Raw genomic sequence first — 14915 nt, 5'->3', positions numbered from 1 at the left:
CTCTTGTGGGTTCGTGATTGGAGCAAAATATTTATTGTACCGTAGCTAGAATGACATTGTTAGCTATAAAATCTCCACAAAATGTTACTTTGTGCTTGTGAAATAACTTGGAAACCAAGGTTAGCGTTGGATGTATCCCAAGCTCTTTCATATGCTGGTCAAACCTTTCTCCACTTGGCCCATCTGCTGTCAGAAGCTGTCATCTAACACAAACTGAGTCCAAATACCCTGGATATAATGCAAATTTAAATACCTCTTTGCACCTGCTGTGAAAATAAAGCATCTTAACTGCATGGGACACAGACACCAAATAATTCACAAGCTAAATAAACAGTTTGGGCAAAGAGCTGCACAAAATGCCAGCGCAGGGTCTGCGGAGGTGAAAATGAAGGCAGCTCGCAGGGTCCTCCCTCGCCTGCAGACAAACTCCCCCTCCCCAGGAGCTGTATGGTGGGACCCCGTCCCTGGCTGTGTTTTAGATAGCCTCGAGATCTGGCCAGAACCCCCATCACTGAGCGAGAGAAGTGACCTGCTCTCTTAAAATCTCATTATAGTAAATGCTGAGTTGAGAAATCATGTCACAGCTTTTCCCATTTGTAATGTCATCAGCGGAAGAAATTTACCTCCTTAATGCCTCAGCTTTGCTCTCCATTAATGCTGCTATAGGGTGTAGTGGAATATATCACCAGTTTGACTGCAGTCCACCATTAAAATGGGCAAGGACTTCAAAAACATATTTGGCAGTACAGAGGCATGTTTTTAAAAACGTGCTGGGTTTTCTGGAGGCTGCTTGCTGTCTGCAAATTAGATGTGTGAGCCTTAGAAAGAGGGGGACCTCCATTGCTTTTACAACTCTTGTTTGACAGACAAATCTTGGCTGCTCGCTGTAGGAGTGAGGGGAGACGGTCCATGGATGTTTCTGAGTTTCTACATCTGTTTGCCTACTTGTGTGCACCGACTTGTTCATACAGATTTCTTTGAAAGTTATATTGTTTATACAATGCTATTCTGTGAGGCAAGTCTTTCATTATGTTACTTTGGGCAGCCATTTATGAGTCTTTTAAGTACCATCACTGTGTGCAATATGAATCTAGTCAAAAGAAATGTGCAGTATTTCAAGCATCTGCTTCTTACAGTTCTTGAGTCACAGGCTCGTACTCAGAACCTCAGTGAAGCATCAATACACAATTTAAAGTAATTTTTTGGTCTTTTTGATCATCGCGCTCTGAACTCAAAACACTTTTTTTGGGTATATGCAGTTTAGAAACATGTAAGCATTAAGATATACATTCAGTTTAAAGTGGTTAGAACATTGTAGTTTTGCAACGTTTTAATATTAAACATGTGGAAAAAATGATACTGTCATAGTGATAGTTAAAGTGGATTTCTTAAAGAATAAACAATACAAAGCAAACCAGCATCCAAAATTTCTCCTCTGCAAATAAGCATTACTTAAACAATTGTAATTCCTTTAAAAATGAACTTCATTTTGCCTAAGAGAACAAACAGAACTGAAGCCACCTACTGAGAAGTTCTATTTTGCTAATTTTTATCTATTCTTATGCAAATAGTGGTTTTAATCCCCTTAACTCATCCATCATGCATGACAGGTCAGCCAGCCCATTGTCTGTGCATTTGAAGGATTCCTGTCCCGATCAGACTTTCTGTCAGTAGCGCTGGGGAAGAGCCTTCTCCTTTCTGAACTGCTCATGTCGCTGAAAAACAACACAGCAATTCCATATGCACACGGGAGTCGCACGGGGTCTTTGCAGATATGTTACTAAGAGTTCCTATCATAGCAGGGGAAAAGAAACCAGAATGTCAGATTAAGGACATCTAGGTTTTTGTATAATCTACTAAACATCTGTAGCTGATCCAGAGAGATGGCAAAGGTCAAGTTTGGGGATTTTTTTTTTTCCTATGGGGATTTCTTTGTATATTCTAAAGCCTAAAAATTGCTGTTTGTTTTGAAATGCATTTTTGGTTGCAGTAAAATACAGTTTATAGTAAGTAGAAAATAATGTAATTACAAGGGAGCAAAAAATTTCCATGTATTTTTGTAACATTTAAATTTTAATTAAATGGGGCTTAAAGCAAATTATTAAACCTTCCTTTGTTGAGACAACTGACACTGACAAAATATTAATTAATGAATATTCAGAGAGATCTCTGGATCACTCCTCTCTCTCTTTGAAATATGTTCTGTCTGTGTTTTTAAAAACTCAGAAGAAGAAAATTAATAAACATTGCTTATGTGGAATATTTCCCAGTATGAAGAGCTGCCAAACAGAATCCAATGCATTGCATTAGTGTCAATGAAGACTTTTGAACCAGATGTGTCTATGGGTCTTTTTTGTTGTTTTCTTTACAACTGAAGCTAAAAGGTTGGATAAAACCCAAAAGGTTAAGACTTGACATGAGGAGAATGTCTTTCCGTGCTACTATTAGGTCATTTCCCTTTTGCTGTATAAATTAAATTGTGGTATTGCTTCAATCTGGGATCATTTTATTGTTGTTGGTTTTAATACAATACACAAAAAGTTCTTTTCTTTGGAAGTATCATTATGATATAACTTCAATGAGTCATTGTAATTGTTCGGTCATTAGCATCCAAAGGGATTATTTCGGTTATTTTGTTTCTTGGATCTTTTCTTTTCCTTGTCCTCTTGGGCAGCCCAGTTACAGTACACTTTGCAAGCAGTTAATTTGTGTATAATAATACTTAAGTGGCTTATTGTAATCTTGTGTGTATGTGTGTCTGCATACACACACCCCACTCGAGCAGCCCTTATAACCCATTTTAGGAACCCTGGGGTCTTTGTCTCCTCTCAGTCCTGTCCTGGGATGGCCGCTTTTGTGCGTGGTCCCTACCTAAATTCAGAGCCGGAGCCTTGGCTTTTGAAGGACTCGGCGCAGAGTTAAGCAACAAGCTCCAGCAGGTCTAAGACGCTCGGTTATTTTTTTGTCCCCACCCCGTTCCCTGTGGGGACCTGCCTGCGTCCTCGGCTGGGGGACAGCTTGGCAGCCCCAGCCCTCCGCCAAGTGCCCGTGCAGGGAGATGGAAATCCTGTGCTTGATGCAGGTTTGAGGCTGATTATTTTCACTACAAAGCAAGTGAAAAGCAGCTCCCATTCTCTGCCACAGGGCCGGAGGAGTTACCTCCTGCCTTATATTCCCATTATTTGAAGGCTGCCTAAACTGAGTGGTCCCACAGTTTTGCAGATTTGGCCTAGGGAATAGTAAATTCCCTAGAGGAGGTCTCCCATCTTTACTTTAAGGCATTACGTATACTGCTGCTTAAAGAGGAAAAAAAGAAAAAGAAAAAAAAAAAGCGGAGGGGGATCAAGGGAGTGTTTGCACTGGCTCACTTGGCAATTAAAAATACATAAGTGAAAGAATTGCCATGAACTTGCCTAAAGGGCTATAATAAATAACATCCTGCATAACTAGTACATAAAGTGTGCTCTATGGTTTTGAATGAAATGACTGTGTTTGTTTTTAGGGTTGTTGGTTGGGGTTTTTTTCAGAGTCGTAACAGTTGGAATACAAATAGGCTTATGTTTCTGTAATTGTGGTAAACATATTTTAAAAATCGCTGTTTGATCAACTGTAAATATTACCAGTTCAGAGGTTAAATGCTGTTGTTGAAGTCATTCAGGGAAATCCAGCAGAAGTGTAAATATGGCAGAAAAAGCTAAACAATATGGCAAAGGAATATTTGCTGACTTAAGAGTGCAGGATCAACACCAATATTTTTCCAGTGATGCTAAACCTCTTGTAACTGCTAAATTGGATTTGTAGTTGAATGAAGTATCAGCTGCTGTTGGACAAGCCCATAAAGGCTGGACGGCTGGCCTTTTGTAGGCAGGGCTTAAAGGACGATTGATATGTTTTAGCACTTTTGGGATTATTGTGATTAGGAGGAAGCCATTCTGAATGATAGAGAAAAGGGTGTAAAAAACACAGTCCACAGCTGGTAAGCAGCATGTGTTTGCTATAAGGAGAGGTCATGACTAGTTGATCCTGCTGGTTCTGGCATTGATTGACAGTCAAGAAAACTTGATATTATGAAGCAGACCCTTCTTTTTTCTCCCCGCCTTTTTTTTTTCTTTCTTCTTAAAGAAATGATGCTTCTGTTGTGTAAAGCCAAAGTATTTTCAAAATCTGGAACACTTACCGGTTGCAAGCTAAATGTTCAGAGGCACAGCTGCAAATTTGGAGTTGTTAAAATATCATCTAGAAATTAGTATTCAACCCGTATCTGTGAGAACAGTAAATAGGAGTTACAGAATTAATTCTGGTGTTTCTGTGTTTGCCTTTTTCATATATGTTAGTATTAGCTAAAACCCTCTTTGCCATAGAGTAGAAAATTTATGCTAAGTATGTGGAAATTTCAAGTTTGCTGAACTTGTTAATTATTATGCCTCTGGTAGATCTAAGATATTTAGTGAGGAATAATATGTGTCAAAAAATACTTTACCATCCAAAAAACAGTTTTATCATTTAATTTCTATTAAACACCTGCCCCAGAAAACATGTAGGCTATTTCATCTTATCTCCGCTACCCACTTGGAAACATAGCGCTTCTTTTTTTTCCTTTTTTTTTTTTTTTTTTTTTGTGAGCAGCCATCCAAAAGCTCGCAAATGCACATTTAAATAGTTGGATCTCTGACTCTTTTTAGTGGGGCTGTACTTCTTTCAAAATTTGAGTTTAGCATACCACACAGGAAAGAACACAAGCTTGCCAACTCCCGCTGAGCGTTTTTTCAAGCCTGTGAAAAGAATGAATTATTCAGCAGTAAGCATGCTTACAGCTGGCCATTTGGGAGCTTTGATGTGCGAATCAGGCGGTTGCATGAATGCCCTTATTGTCATGTTATGTGTACACAGTGTGTGAATTATTGAAAATAGTGAGGCCTGAGCCTCATCTGGTAGAGATTACAGTGCAGGCATGCTGGGTGAAGGTCTGTAATTGAAAATCCCCAGATGCTGTTTATTTGGCCTATGTCACGTGGCCTTCTGCAGAAAGCTTGTCTGAACAAAATGCTGCCCGCCTGGGAAGCGCCGCCCAGCCCCCCCCGAAGCCCTCGCAAAACCCAGTGTGCGGACGACTTAAACACCTGCCCATAATATTTTTAAAAGCTTAAATTAGATTTGCCTATAACGTTTAAATAGAGGATGCCTTACTTAGGGGTTTAAACTGCTTAGCCAGTTGTTGACTTGCAGAGCTCTTTTATCTACAAGAGGCTTTTTGTTAGCCAATTTAGCTTTAAAGTGTCTTCAGAAGGCGGCACTGGCAAATTTTAGGCGAGCTCTCCCAAAGCCGGATATTCTGACGGCAAAATGGAGTGGAAAAGTGGAAAAACCTTCTGAAGGTTCCAACCAGCCTGTTCCCACTGACAATGTCCGCACATGGACACCCGTGACGTTGGGTGAGATCTGGATCTGGCCCATGCTCAGCAGCGAGACAAAGGGCTCAGTGCTGCTCACAGGGGCTGTCCCAGGAGAGCACTCCCCTGAGGAGCAGCAAGTGTCAGCAGGTTCCTCATCAAGCAGAATTCCTGCTAGCTCTCCAAACTTGGCCCCTGGTCACATGTGTGGCACTTTGCAATCGCCAGGCTGACGTAGCAGCTTCGAGCAGAGGCGAGCAGAAAAGGCGTTTACCAAAACCAGCTGGAAAGCTTTGCCGTGCTGAAAATAGGGCCATGAGCATGACCTGGGAGATAAAATGTTTGTGCAAGTCTGTTCCCAGACTTTGCGCTAAGGATGTGAAATACCGATTTCAAGCCAGTCTTGTAGAATTTGGAGAAATTCATAGGACGCCATTATCTGAAAAGAATAGGCTTTTCTACTTGGTCATTACTTGGATTATTTTGCTGAGTATGAAAACTTCTTAAAATTAGCTGTTCATTTTCAAATTGCTAAATGGCTTGATTTCCCACACTTGTCTATTTTTGTCGCATTCGGATGGTGCCTATTACTGGGAGCTGGGAGGGCGGAGGTTTAATTTGTGTCATTAATGTTCTAAATAAAGACGCCCGCCTGCCACGTGGCCGGCAGCTCCGCAGGGACATGATGCACCGGCTCGCTACCCCGCTGCTGGTGGGGACCAGTTTTGAGCAGCAATGCCTGTGGCCAGGACCCAGGGAAAGGGACCTGGCATGGCTGGGGGCATGTCCATGGCTCACGTAGGTCCTGGTAGAGCTGCTTGCGGTGGCCTGGTGGCTCCTGCACAGAGGTGGTGGTGCCGTTTTTGGCTGCTGAAGGGGTTGCAGCTTATGTCCTCCCATCCCAGGGGGTGATTTTCACCTTCAGGGGCCTTGCCCTTGCTGGGCGAGTGGGGCCAAACCCACACTCAGCACCAAAGGTGGCACCTGGAAGCCTCATGGAGACCTTTGTGGGGGCTGATGCTTAGCTACTTTAGTCTGGTTTTGGAAATAACATTAGTGGGGGAGGCTTCCCCGCACAAGGGCCCTCTGTTAGAGCAACAACTGCCTCCCCCAGGGAGAGGCGGGTGGGAGCCGCCTCACTTTGCAGCTGCTTCTACTTATTTTGAACAAGAAGAGCAAAAATGTCAGTCCTCCATGCCGCCTGTGAGGTGTCCGGGATCACCGCACACTCCCGTGTTCAGGGTGATGCTTCTCAGGGATGGGGCAGTTTGGGAAGGAGGAGGGAGCCTGTGCCCGTGGGTTGGCAGGAGCAGGGCTGCCCTGGGGGCCCAGCTGTTCCCCCAGGGGGGCACAGTGAGGCTTTGTAACCCCCATGAAGCCTCACAGGTTTTCCAGCACCTGCACCATTTTCTAGCTGAACCCCCTTTTTACTTCCTGTCATGATTAAAAAAGATGTTCTGGTGTGTCAAATGCCTCATTCTCAGCATCACTCCAGGGAGAATTACAGTTTGCAATTGCACTGGCAGTACAGAAAGGCATGACAGATAAAGCCTGAATTTAAAAGGAAAAAAACCCAACAAAACTTCAAGAAGAAGCCTATATAAAATATTTGTTGTGGTCCCCTCCTGATCCTTTCAAGATCCTTGCAAAAAGATTCCTGTGCTGTGAAGGTGTTTCATCTGACTGGGCATCTCCCCACGCCTCGCTTTGATACCTGAACCAAAACATTCAAAGTAGGAGACTGTCATAGCGGGTGACAAGAAGAAGGAGATGAACATTTACAGTTCATAAACTTGACCTCTTCTCTTCTGCCCGGCAATTTCCCAGATATATATGACAGGGAGCTTGAGGGAGGGCGTGTATGGAAAGTATTTCCACAGCTGAGCTCTTCTTAGGGAAAAACAGATCTATTTATTAATGAGCATTTTTCACCCTAAGGTTTCTAATGGCCAATTAAAGAAGTTCCATGAGCCTCCTTTTGTTTCAGACTCTGCTCATTCCCAAGAACAGGAAAGCGTGTTTTTAGGATTATTCAGCCTTTCTAACTTTAAAATCCTCTCTGGGCCCTGGTGAGTCAGGAGATAAGATCTTTTCCGTTAGTATCTGTCAGAGTTGGTAAAGAAGAGCACCAGTGTTTGGTAGATAACATAAAGGCTGTAAACTTTTAGTCTGGGACGTCTATCTTGTATATGTCAGGCAGTGATTATGTTTATGTTTATGGCCTTTTGGTAGTCCAAAAAAGAAGTTATGTCCTTTCAGATCGTTGTGGCTGGGCAGAAGGTATGTAGTGAGCCTCATGAGGCCACAGTATCTTCTGCTCTATCTAAACCTGGTGCATGTTTCTTTGCTGTGTTGAAAACATGGCTGTAAAGGAAACGTAAGGCTGTTGCCTTGGCTACTTTGTATGGTTCCTTGTAGAGTTCCTCCTCCTATAAGTTAAATTATTCCACCCTGTTGACTCTTCTTGAGCTAGGCTCCAGCTAGACTTCACCATAAGGGGAAGCGATCACTTTGCAAAACCACAATCTTGTTAGTCATACCCCTGCCGGGCTAGATAGCGGCTAGAGAAACCCCGCTTTGATTCAAGCCAAAGCACTTCATGGATGGACTGGGGCTCAAATGGAGACAGCACTTGGCCGGTATTTTGAATAATACAGTCTAGACTTTCAGTGCTTGGTGTTTTTTATAAAGCTGCTTTTCCTGTCAAGTGGCTGCCTGGGAATCTGAGCTTTCCTTTAAAAATAGTTTTTTAGCTCTCTTGACTGGGAAGAAAACTGTGAAACTGTGTGAAGGTTTAACTCTTCCTTCCTCAGCTATGGCTGAGGGCTATGTAGGACTGCCTCAACAGGCAAGGGGTGGCTGCAGTGACCTGTGCTGTGACCGTGTATCTGAAACATCTTCAGTACAGACTGGGGGACAAGAGGTGGCAATGCATCCTTTACATCGCCTTACAGAGTCATTGACCTTGCAGAGCCACCGGCTGCTGATAAGGACAACCTGACAATGCTTTTTGCACCAAAAAACTATTCTAGGTACTTAATGTATGCACATACTTGAAGATATGCAAAGAAGGTACGTTCTGGAGGGAGGACATTGCCCCATCAAATCAAAATGTGCGTCTAGAAATATGAAAACGGTCATACCACCTATCATACCAGTGATTGCAGGAATATGATGGTCTCTAAATCTCACCGGATCTCAGAGGACTTCTTTTGCAGATTACCACTTCTTCGGGCTCCCCATTGGCCAGTGGCGAAATGCATCTTCCTGTTTTTAATTTTTGTGCTCTCTACTGTCTGCAAGCCTTGTACTCTTCAAAGGGAGAGGCATAAAAAGTACCAAGCAGAAGGTTTGGAAAACTCTTGTCCTAAGCACATTTCATATGATGTGCCATTGTTGTATACCTTTTCCTCTCCCTTCTTGTCGCTGTGGCCTCAGGCTCTCGACCTCTCTGTCGGTTCCTTTTCCCAAACTGTATGACATATTTCCACTGTAGAACTTTTCCATCTAATATTAATGAAGAGTAGAACAGCTCCATTTCTGTCCATGCCCAACACCTGCAAGTGAATTTGCAGTCCTGTCACAGTGAGGTAACTGCTGTTACAGCACAAGGACATAGGGTGACAGCCACCACTATGAACACTAATTCTCCATAGTTGAAGTGAACTGTTTGGATGATGCGAAAGAACATGAGAATAGAGGGAGACAGAGACTGAGCATTCCCTGGTTTCATCCAGTGAACACAAAGGCTCTTGTTCACTGCAAATGGCAAGTATCTCCTGGGCATGACATGTTGCAGAACTACTGTCCAGCCAAAAGACAAGGTCTTTGCGTGAAATTAGGTAACTAGCTGCTCCTTTTGCATATGGCAATCCCTTATTTGTCTGCATTTGTGTAACTGTTTGCTCACACAAAATTTACCTCTTGAAATTTGTCCTGAAGAGACCTGCTGAAGAGCTACAAACCTTGCGTCGCCCTTACAGTGGTGCATTGCGGGGAACCTGGCACACAGTCCAGACCAAAACAAAAAGGGAATCGGGGAGAACACAGCTCTACTCTGAAGCATGTTGATATTTCACATTCTAGTACCCATTTAGCAAACAAACCATGGAAGAGACAGGAGCCATGAGACATTTCAAGCAAAGGGTGTAAAAGAGGGTTCAGAGGGGAAGACAGATGGAAAAGGGAAAATGAAGGTCCAGTTTGACTAACTGTGTTCAATATTCCAGTCAACAAAATACCCTTCAGACGCAGGCATACTACTTCAAAACTTCCCCGTCTTTCCCCCACAACAACAAACTGAAAGAGTTTGAGTCCCTGGCTGATACAATAACTCTGCGCACTCCCCAGCTATGTACTCATCCACTTTAAAATGACTTGGTGGATGACAAGTTATTTTCTTAACCTCCCGGTTTTCAGCTTGCTGCTAAATCAGTTTTCTCATTTTCTACACACGGGCTGAATGCAAATAACTCCGTAACTTAGGACTTGTTGAACAAGTATATTTAAGTTATTACAACTCATGGAGAAGTAATATAATATGCAGTGAAAATAAATAGGGCACCACATAAAACTTGTTATCTTCCATGTCAGCAATATTTAGGAAGGAAATTATTTGGAAAGAAAATGTTAGTTTGTATTAGGTAGCATAATGTGTGACTGAAGAAGAGTCAAATAGCCATTTTAGAAACTTAGAAATACTATACATTTCCAAGAGAAATAAAGCTCTAAATAACAAACCACCGTGTTGACCAGCCTCACTGCAGCAGGAACTTAGGCACTGCAGGGTGGCTAACTCTATGCGCTCTTGTGCATAGAGTTAAGGGTGTGATTGATAACCAGCTGAACCAGGACAGTGATTTCTGTCAGTGGAGGTGGCAGAGTGCTTTCTGGCAGGAAGGATAGATTTTGCTGTGTTCCTCGTAGAATTAAAACTTGGAGAAAAGCTGATGCGAAACCGTAACATCTGGGTGATTGGCGCTTGGGTGGTACAGGACCTTCTCAAGAGCAGCTGCTCCTCCCGGATGGGGTCCAGGTGGGCCACGGGCAGGGCAAACGCCACCTGGCACAGTCAAAAGTAAAACCAGAGGAACCCAGATCTCGTGTTGGCCCCTGGGATGGGGGGTTGTCCATCGAGAGATTATCCTGGGCAGTACTGCTGACCAGGGAGCTGCCTCTCTGCCTGCAAACAGCAGCAGGACTTCAGCAGGAACACTGAACCCATAGCCCTCTGCACTTAGTTCATGTGGAACACGAAGTGTCTGTTAGCAGGGAAGAGAAATATTGATGAACAATGAAAAATATTGATAAAGAGTTTGCAAAGGAAAAGTGGAGTAGGTGTAAGAAAATCTAAGCCTCATACACATGGAACTCATAAGTTTAAATGTGGTATTTTGATGGTGTTTATGGATGTGATGCTGCTTGTCCCTTATAATGAATTTTTCTTTGTTTCAGGTAGGAATGAATTGATAGCCAGATACATCAAACTTAGAACAGGGAAGACACGGACCAGGAAGCAGGTAAAATAACCCAGTGGGGAAGTATGCATGTCAGTGAATGACAAAACATGGCATTTTTGGCTGCAGTGGCTGTCTGTGCTTCAGCTCTGATGAGATGATGTATTGACTTCACTGTTCAGGTTAAATACATGCTGTTTAGAAAATATTTAAAACTCTGTTATTTTTGTGTTGTGCATCATTTCAGTGGCGGTTTGAGGATGCATTTTTTATTAACCTATGTGTACGTGAAGCTATTATCCCCTGTATTCAAAAGCTGAAGCAGAATCATAAAGCATTGTGCCTCATTTCTCTATAAGGACAATTACAGAATATAATAATTATTTTGAGATGGTGAATAATGGAACTTCTAAAAGTCCAACCAATTCGCCTATATAATAGAGGTTATGATCCTTGGATACGAGAGGTAAATAAATAAAAACTATCTGGCAGGGCTGATCCTAATCATGCTCTCAGCTCACAGGCCATACTTGCTACGGGATGAGAAAATAATAAAAAAATTTGCCTAAGAGCCTTCAGGCTCCTGGTCTGTGACCACGGTAAGATTTCATTCATCAAAGAGTCAGAATAAACCTCTAACCACTCTTAAGTCTTTTCCAGATGATTATCACATAACCATTAACTTATCTCATATGACTAAATCCTTTCATTTATAATATCCACGGAGATCAGCAGCCTCACAGAAGGCACACGCTCTGTGCAGTGGTTACTAAACCCTTGCACTGTTTCAAAATGCTTCACAAATCGCAGGGTCCCCTCACTTTCTCTAACGTCAAGTGGGAGATTCCCCATCCGTGTGTGTGAGGAAGGGGAAGGCAGAGGCTCGTACACTTGCATGCTACGTGTGTTTTGTAATGCAGGGAAAGTTGATGCTGAGTCAGCACACACAAAGATGGCCTGCTGCCAGCACTCAGATTTAAAGCACTTTCGACTGGGTGATATTTTGCCCTGGGTGGAGTCCTTTGTCAATTAGGAAGAAAACATATGTACAAGGCATGAAAAAAGACATGAGAAAGGATAGAAACTGCAGCACATGGAGAAGGAGCAAACACAGGATTGGCAAAGAAACCTAAAACAAAAGACAAAGTCCCAAGTTTATCCCTGCTATGCCCGTGCCAGCTCCAGGAGTTGGAGGTTATGCTGGGATCTTAAAATTGCATCAGGAGTCAAAACGCAGACCTTGGGGCTAGCTCCTTGGGCAGCGTGTGCTGGTAGTGCTGTGGTGAATCCAAGAGGGCTGTGAAGGCTTACAGATGGCGAAGTTCTTGCCTCTGTACTTGCACATCCCTCTGTAGCGATTCATAAATCACTTTAGACTGAGCGTTTAGAAAAGTTTGATTGTCCTTACTTTTGAGTTTCAACTGAGCAATTAAACGTTACAATTGTGCTTCTTGTATAACCTTTAACACCACTAATATCCCACTGAAAGCAAAACAAATGAACATGTGTGAAAACTTAGTCTATGTGTTTGACTACAAAATTGCTTAGTAAGCAATAGTGTAACTCTGAATTACTGCAAACTGGTTCCTTAGCTGCTTCCCAAAGAAGTCTCTGAAGGTGGCCTTCAGGAGCTATGCTCATTTATGTGTTACTGTTTGCTTCCCTACTAAAAATACAGGCTTTTTGGTACTATTGTCATGGAATAGTCTTATAGAGGGAGGAAATCAAGCTTTGTTTCTCCTTTTCTTTTACTTTGTTCTTTCCCAGACAGGAATTGTAACTAACTTAGGAAAAATGTGCAACACCTGATACGGTATACCCCGGGTCAAATAAGAATGAGAGACCTTTCTTTAGCGGTTTTTACCATCACTGCAGGTTTTAAACCTTCACACAGAGGGCTGTAGGATGCTGAGCACTACCAAACGATGCTGGGCGGCATTATTGACCCCTCATCATCAAAGGCATGGATTTCAGTACATTCCTGAGTAAACAGGAATGTTAACCTGGGCTCAGACCCTTTACTGCACAGGCAACAACTTCTGACTGATAACTGGTCTAGAGCAGGACTGGGTTTACACAAATTTCTTACCAAAATATAATGACAATGGGCCAAACCTAGACATCACTCAAGCTGATGCCAAGTTACTGGTCCCCACTTACGTGAGTGTTTTGCGGGCAGACTTGCTGCTGAGGTTACCGAGGAAGCCAACGCAAGTTCCGGGACCTTTGTTTGAGCCAGTGTTTTATCATCTGTTCCAGAATTTAAGAGTGTTTCAGTGGGGTCAAAATGCAGCCTGAGGCTCCTCATTGGAGCTGCAGAACACAATAAATAATGGATAAAACTTATCGGTGCCAAGTTATGTCTCAAGCCCAGTGGCAAATGGTCAGAGTGGGCATCTGCATCCCCAGCAGATGGGGTAGAAATCCTGTGGGCTTCCAGCGCGAGAGCGCAGGGCCTGGCCACGGATGGGATCGGTACCAAAGCACGTGGGCTGCGTCCAACTGTGAACTGTGTCTTCTGTCTTGTAGCTGAATGCACAACCTGGTGGGTTACACTTTTTTTTCCCCTTTTTTTTTTCCTTAATCAAGTCACTGCAGTGATGACCTGTATTGTTAAGCCTCGGTGCTAAGAGCTTGGTATCTGGCTGGGAATGTGGTATCTTTAACAGCAGAGCTTACTGAAGATGCAAATAACTTCCTCCCCTCGGAAAAGTTTTTTTTTTTTTTTAAAGAAAAAAAATAGACATTTAAAATTTGATTTGCTTTTTGTTTTTCTTTTGTTTGTTGTTTTTTTTTTTTTCCTATAAACCTGAACAATGTAGGTGTCTAGTCACATACAGGTCTTAGCAAGAAAGAAAGTTCGAGAAATTCAAGCCGCCATTAAGGTACGTTTGGCTTGCCCAGTTGTAGGGGGCTTTTCATCTCCATGGTTACAGGCTTTTCCTTTGTTTCCTCCCTTCCCCTACCCTGCAGGTGTCTAGTCACATTCAGGTTCTTGCCAGAAGGAAATCTCGTGATTTTCATTCCAAGCTGAAGGTATGCGCTTTTCTGCTTTTGGGCTTGTGGTTGCTATGCCTGTCCCTTCCTCCTCCCCGCGGTGATGGGCGAGCGCCTGGTGCTGCCGTGCCTGTAACCTCGTTTTCCTGCATGTGGTAGCTGTCTGCGTCTCTTTGTGTTTAATCTCCGGTTTCTGCACTAGCATCCACATTAAAAACGTTATTTTAACACTGTCCAAATGCAAAGTGAACTACTCTTCTTAACAGCTCACCACCTAAACCTGATTTTTAACCCGTTAGTCTATTTTATTTTTTTTTTTTTAACAGTTGAGTGCTAGGAGTGTATTTAAATACACGGGGGTTTTATGCAGTTGTGTAGACGCTTTTTCTTTTTTGCTTTTTCCAGAGGGGTAATTGGGGTAATTGTTTTCCATTCCCAAATGTTTTTTGTCTGTACTTTTGGAATGCTATCAGGAATACTTAAAATAGATTGTTTATTCCAAGTGCCAGAGAGCACAGTTTATCAAGATTGCTCTAACTATAAGGTGTTTCTAGAGTACAATCTAGTATCACCTCAAGTTACGTACCATTTACAAGATTCCCTGAAATTTTATTTTTTAACGTAAAATATTGACATTTAATCTTTGGAGAGCCTCAGTCAGAGTCCTGTTCAGGGAATATTAAGTATGTTTGCTTAATCTGACGTGATAAATTGTACATGTCCCCGTTTTCCCTGGTTTCCATAAAATATATTCTCAGGCTAAAAAGAAACTCTTGAAAATGCTTAATAGGGGTTTCTTGGATTGCTTGTTTTTTCAAGTTTTCCAGCGGAGATCTTGGGACCCTTTTTGTTTTGTTTTCACATTACTTAAAAGTAGAAGAGGGTTTTTTTTGCAGTTTTTGCTGTTGATTTTTTTCTTTTTAATAAAAAGCGAAGGAACTTGTAAATCTTTTACTTCCCTCCTTTTTTTTTTCTTTTTGTCGATTTTTATTTTTTTTTTTTCCCCCAGACGAGAACAAATCACGTTTTTGTTCTAGCTGAAAAGCAAAATGTTTCAGAAAGTAATTTCACA

General features: G+C 42.4%; 1 protein-coding gene across 10 annotated transcripts in view; it reads left to right on the top strand.

The window, feature by feature from the left end:
* Positions 1-14915, top strand: part of TEAD1 (TEA domain transcription factor 1) — a 163505-nt gene that overhangs the window by 104120 nt on the left and 44470 nt on the right. For 3 of the 10 annotated variants that reach the window (XM_054198066.1, XM_054198060.1, XM_054198059.1), the window contains exons 4-6: positions 10845-10909; positions 13669-13731; positions 13820-13882. In XM_054198066.1, coding sequence (XP_054054041.1) covers positions 10845-10909; positions 13669-13731; positions 13820-13882 — 191 coding nt within the window. The remainder of the gene's footprint in view (positions 1-10844; positions 10910-13668; positions 13732-13819; positions 13883-14915) is intronic. The other 7 variants (XM_054198061.1, XM_054198068.1, XM_054198064.1 and 4 more) reach the window with 3 other exon arrangements.

Source organism: Rissa tridactyla, chromosome 4, assembly GCF_028500815.1.
Source record: "Rissa tridactyla isolate bRisTri1 chromosome 4, bRisTri1.patW.cur.20221130, whole genome shotgun sequence".
NCBI lineage: Eukaryota > Metazoa > Chordata > Aves > Charadriiformes > Laridae > Rissa > Rissa tridactyla.
The sequence above is the reverse complement of the archived record's forward strand: the minus strand, read 5'-3'. Positions and strand labels throughout refer to the sequence as shown.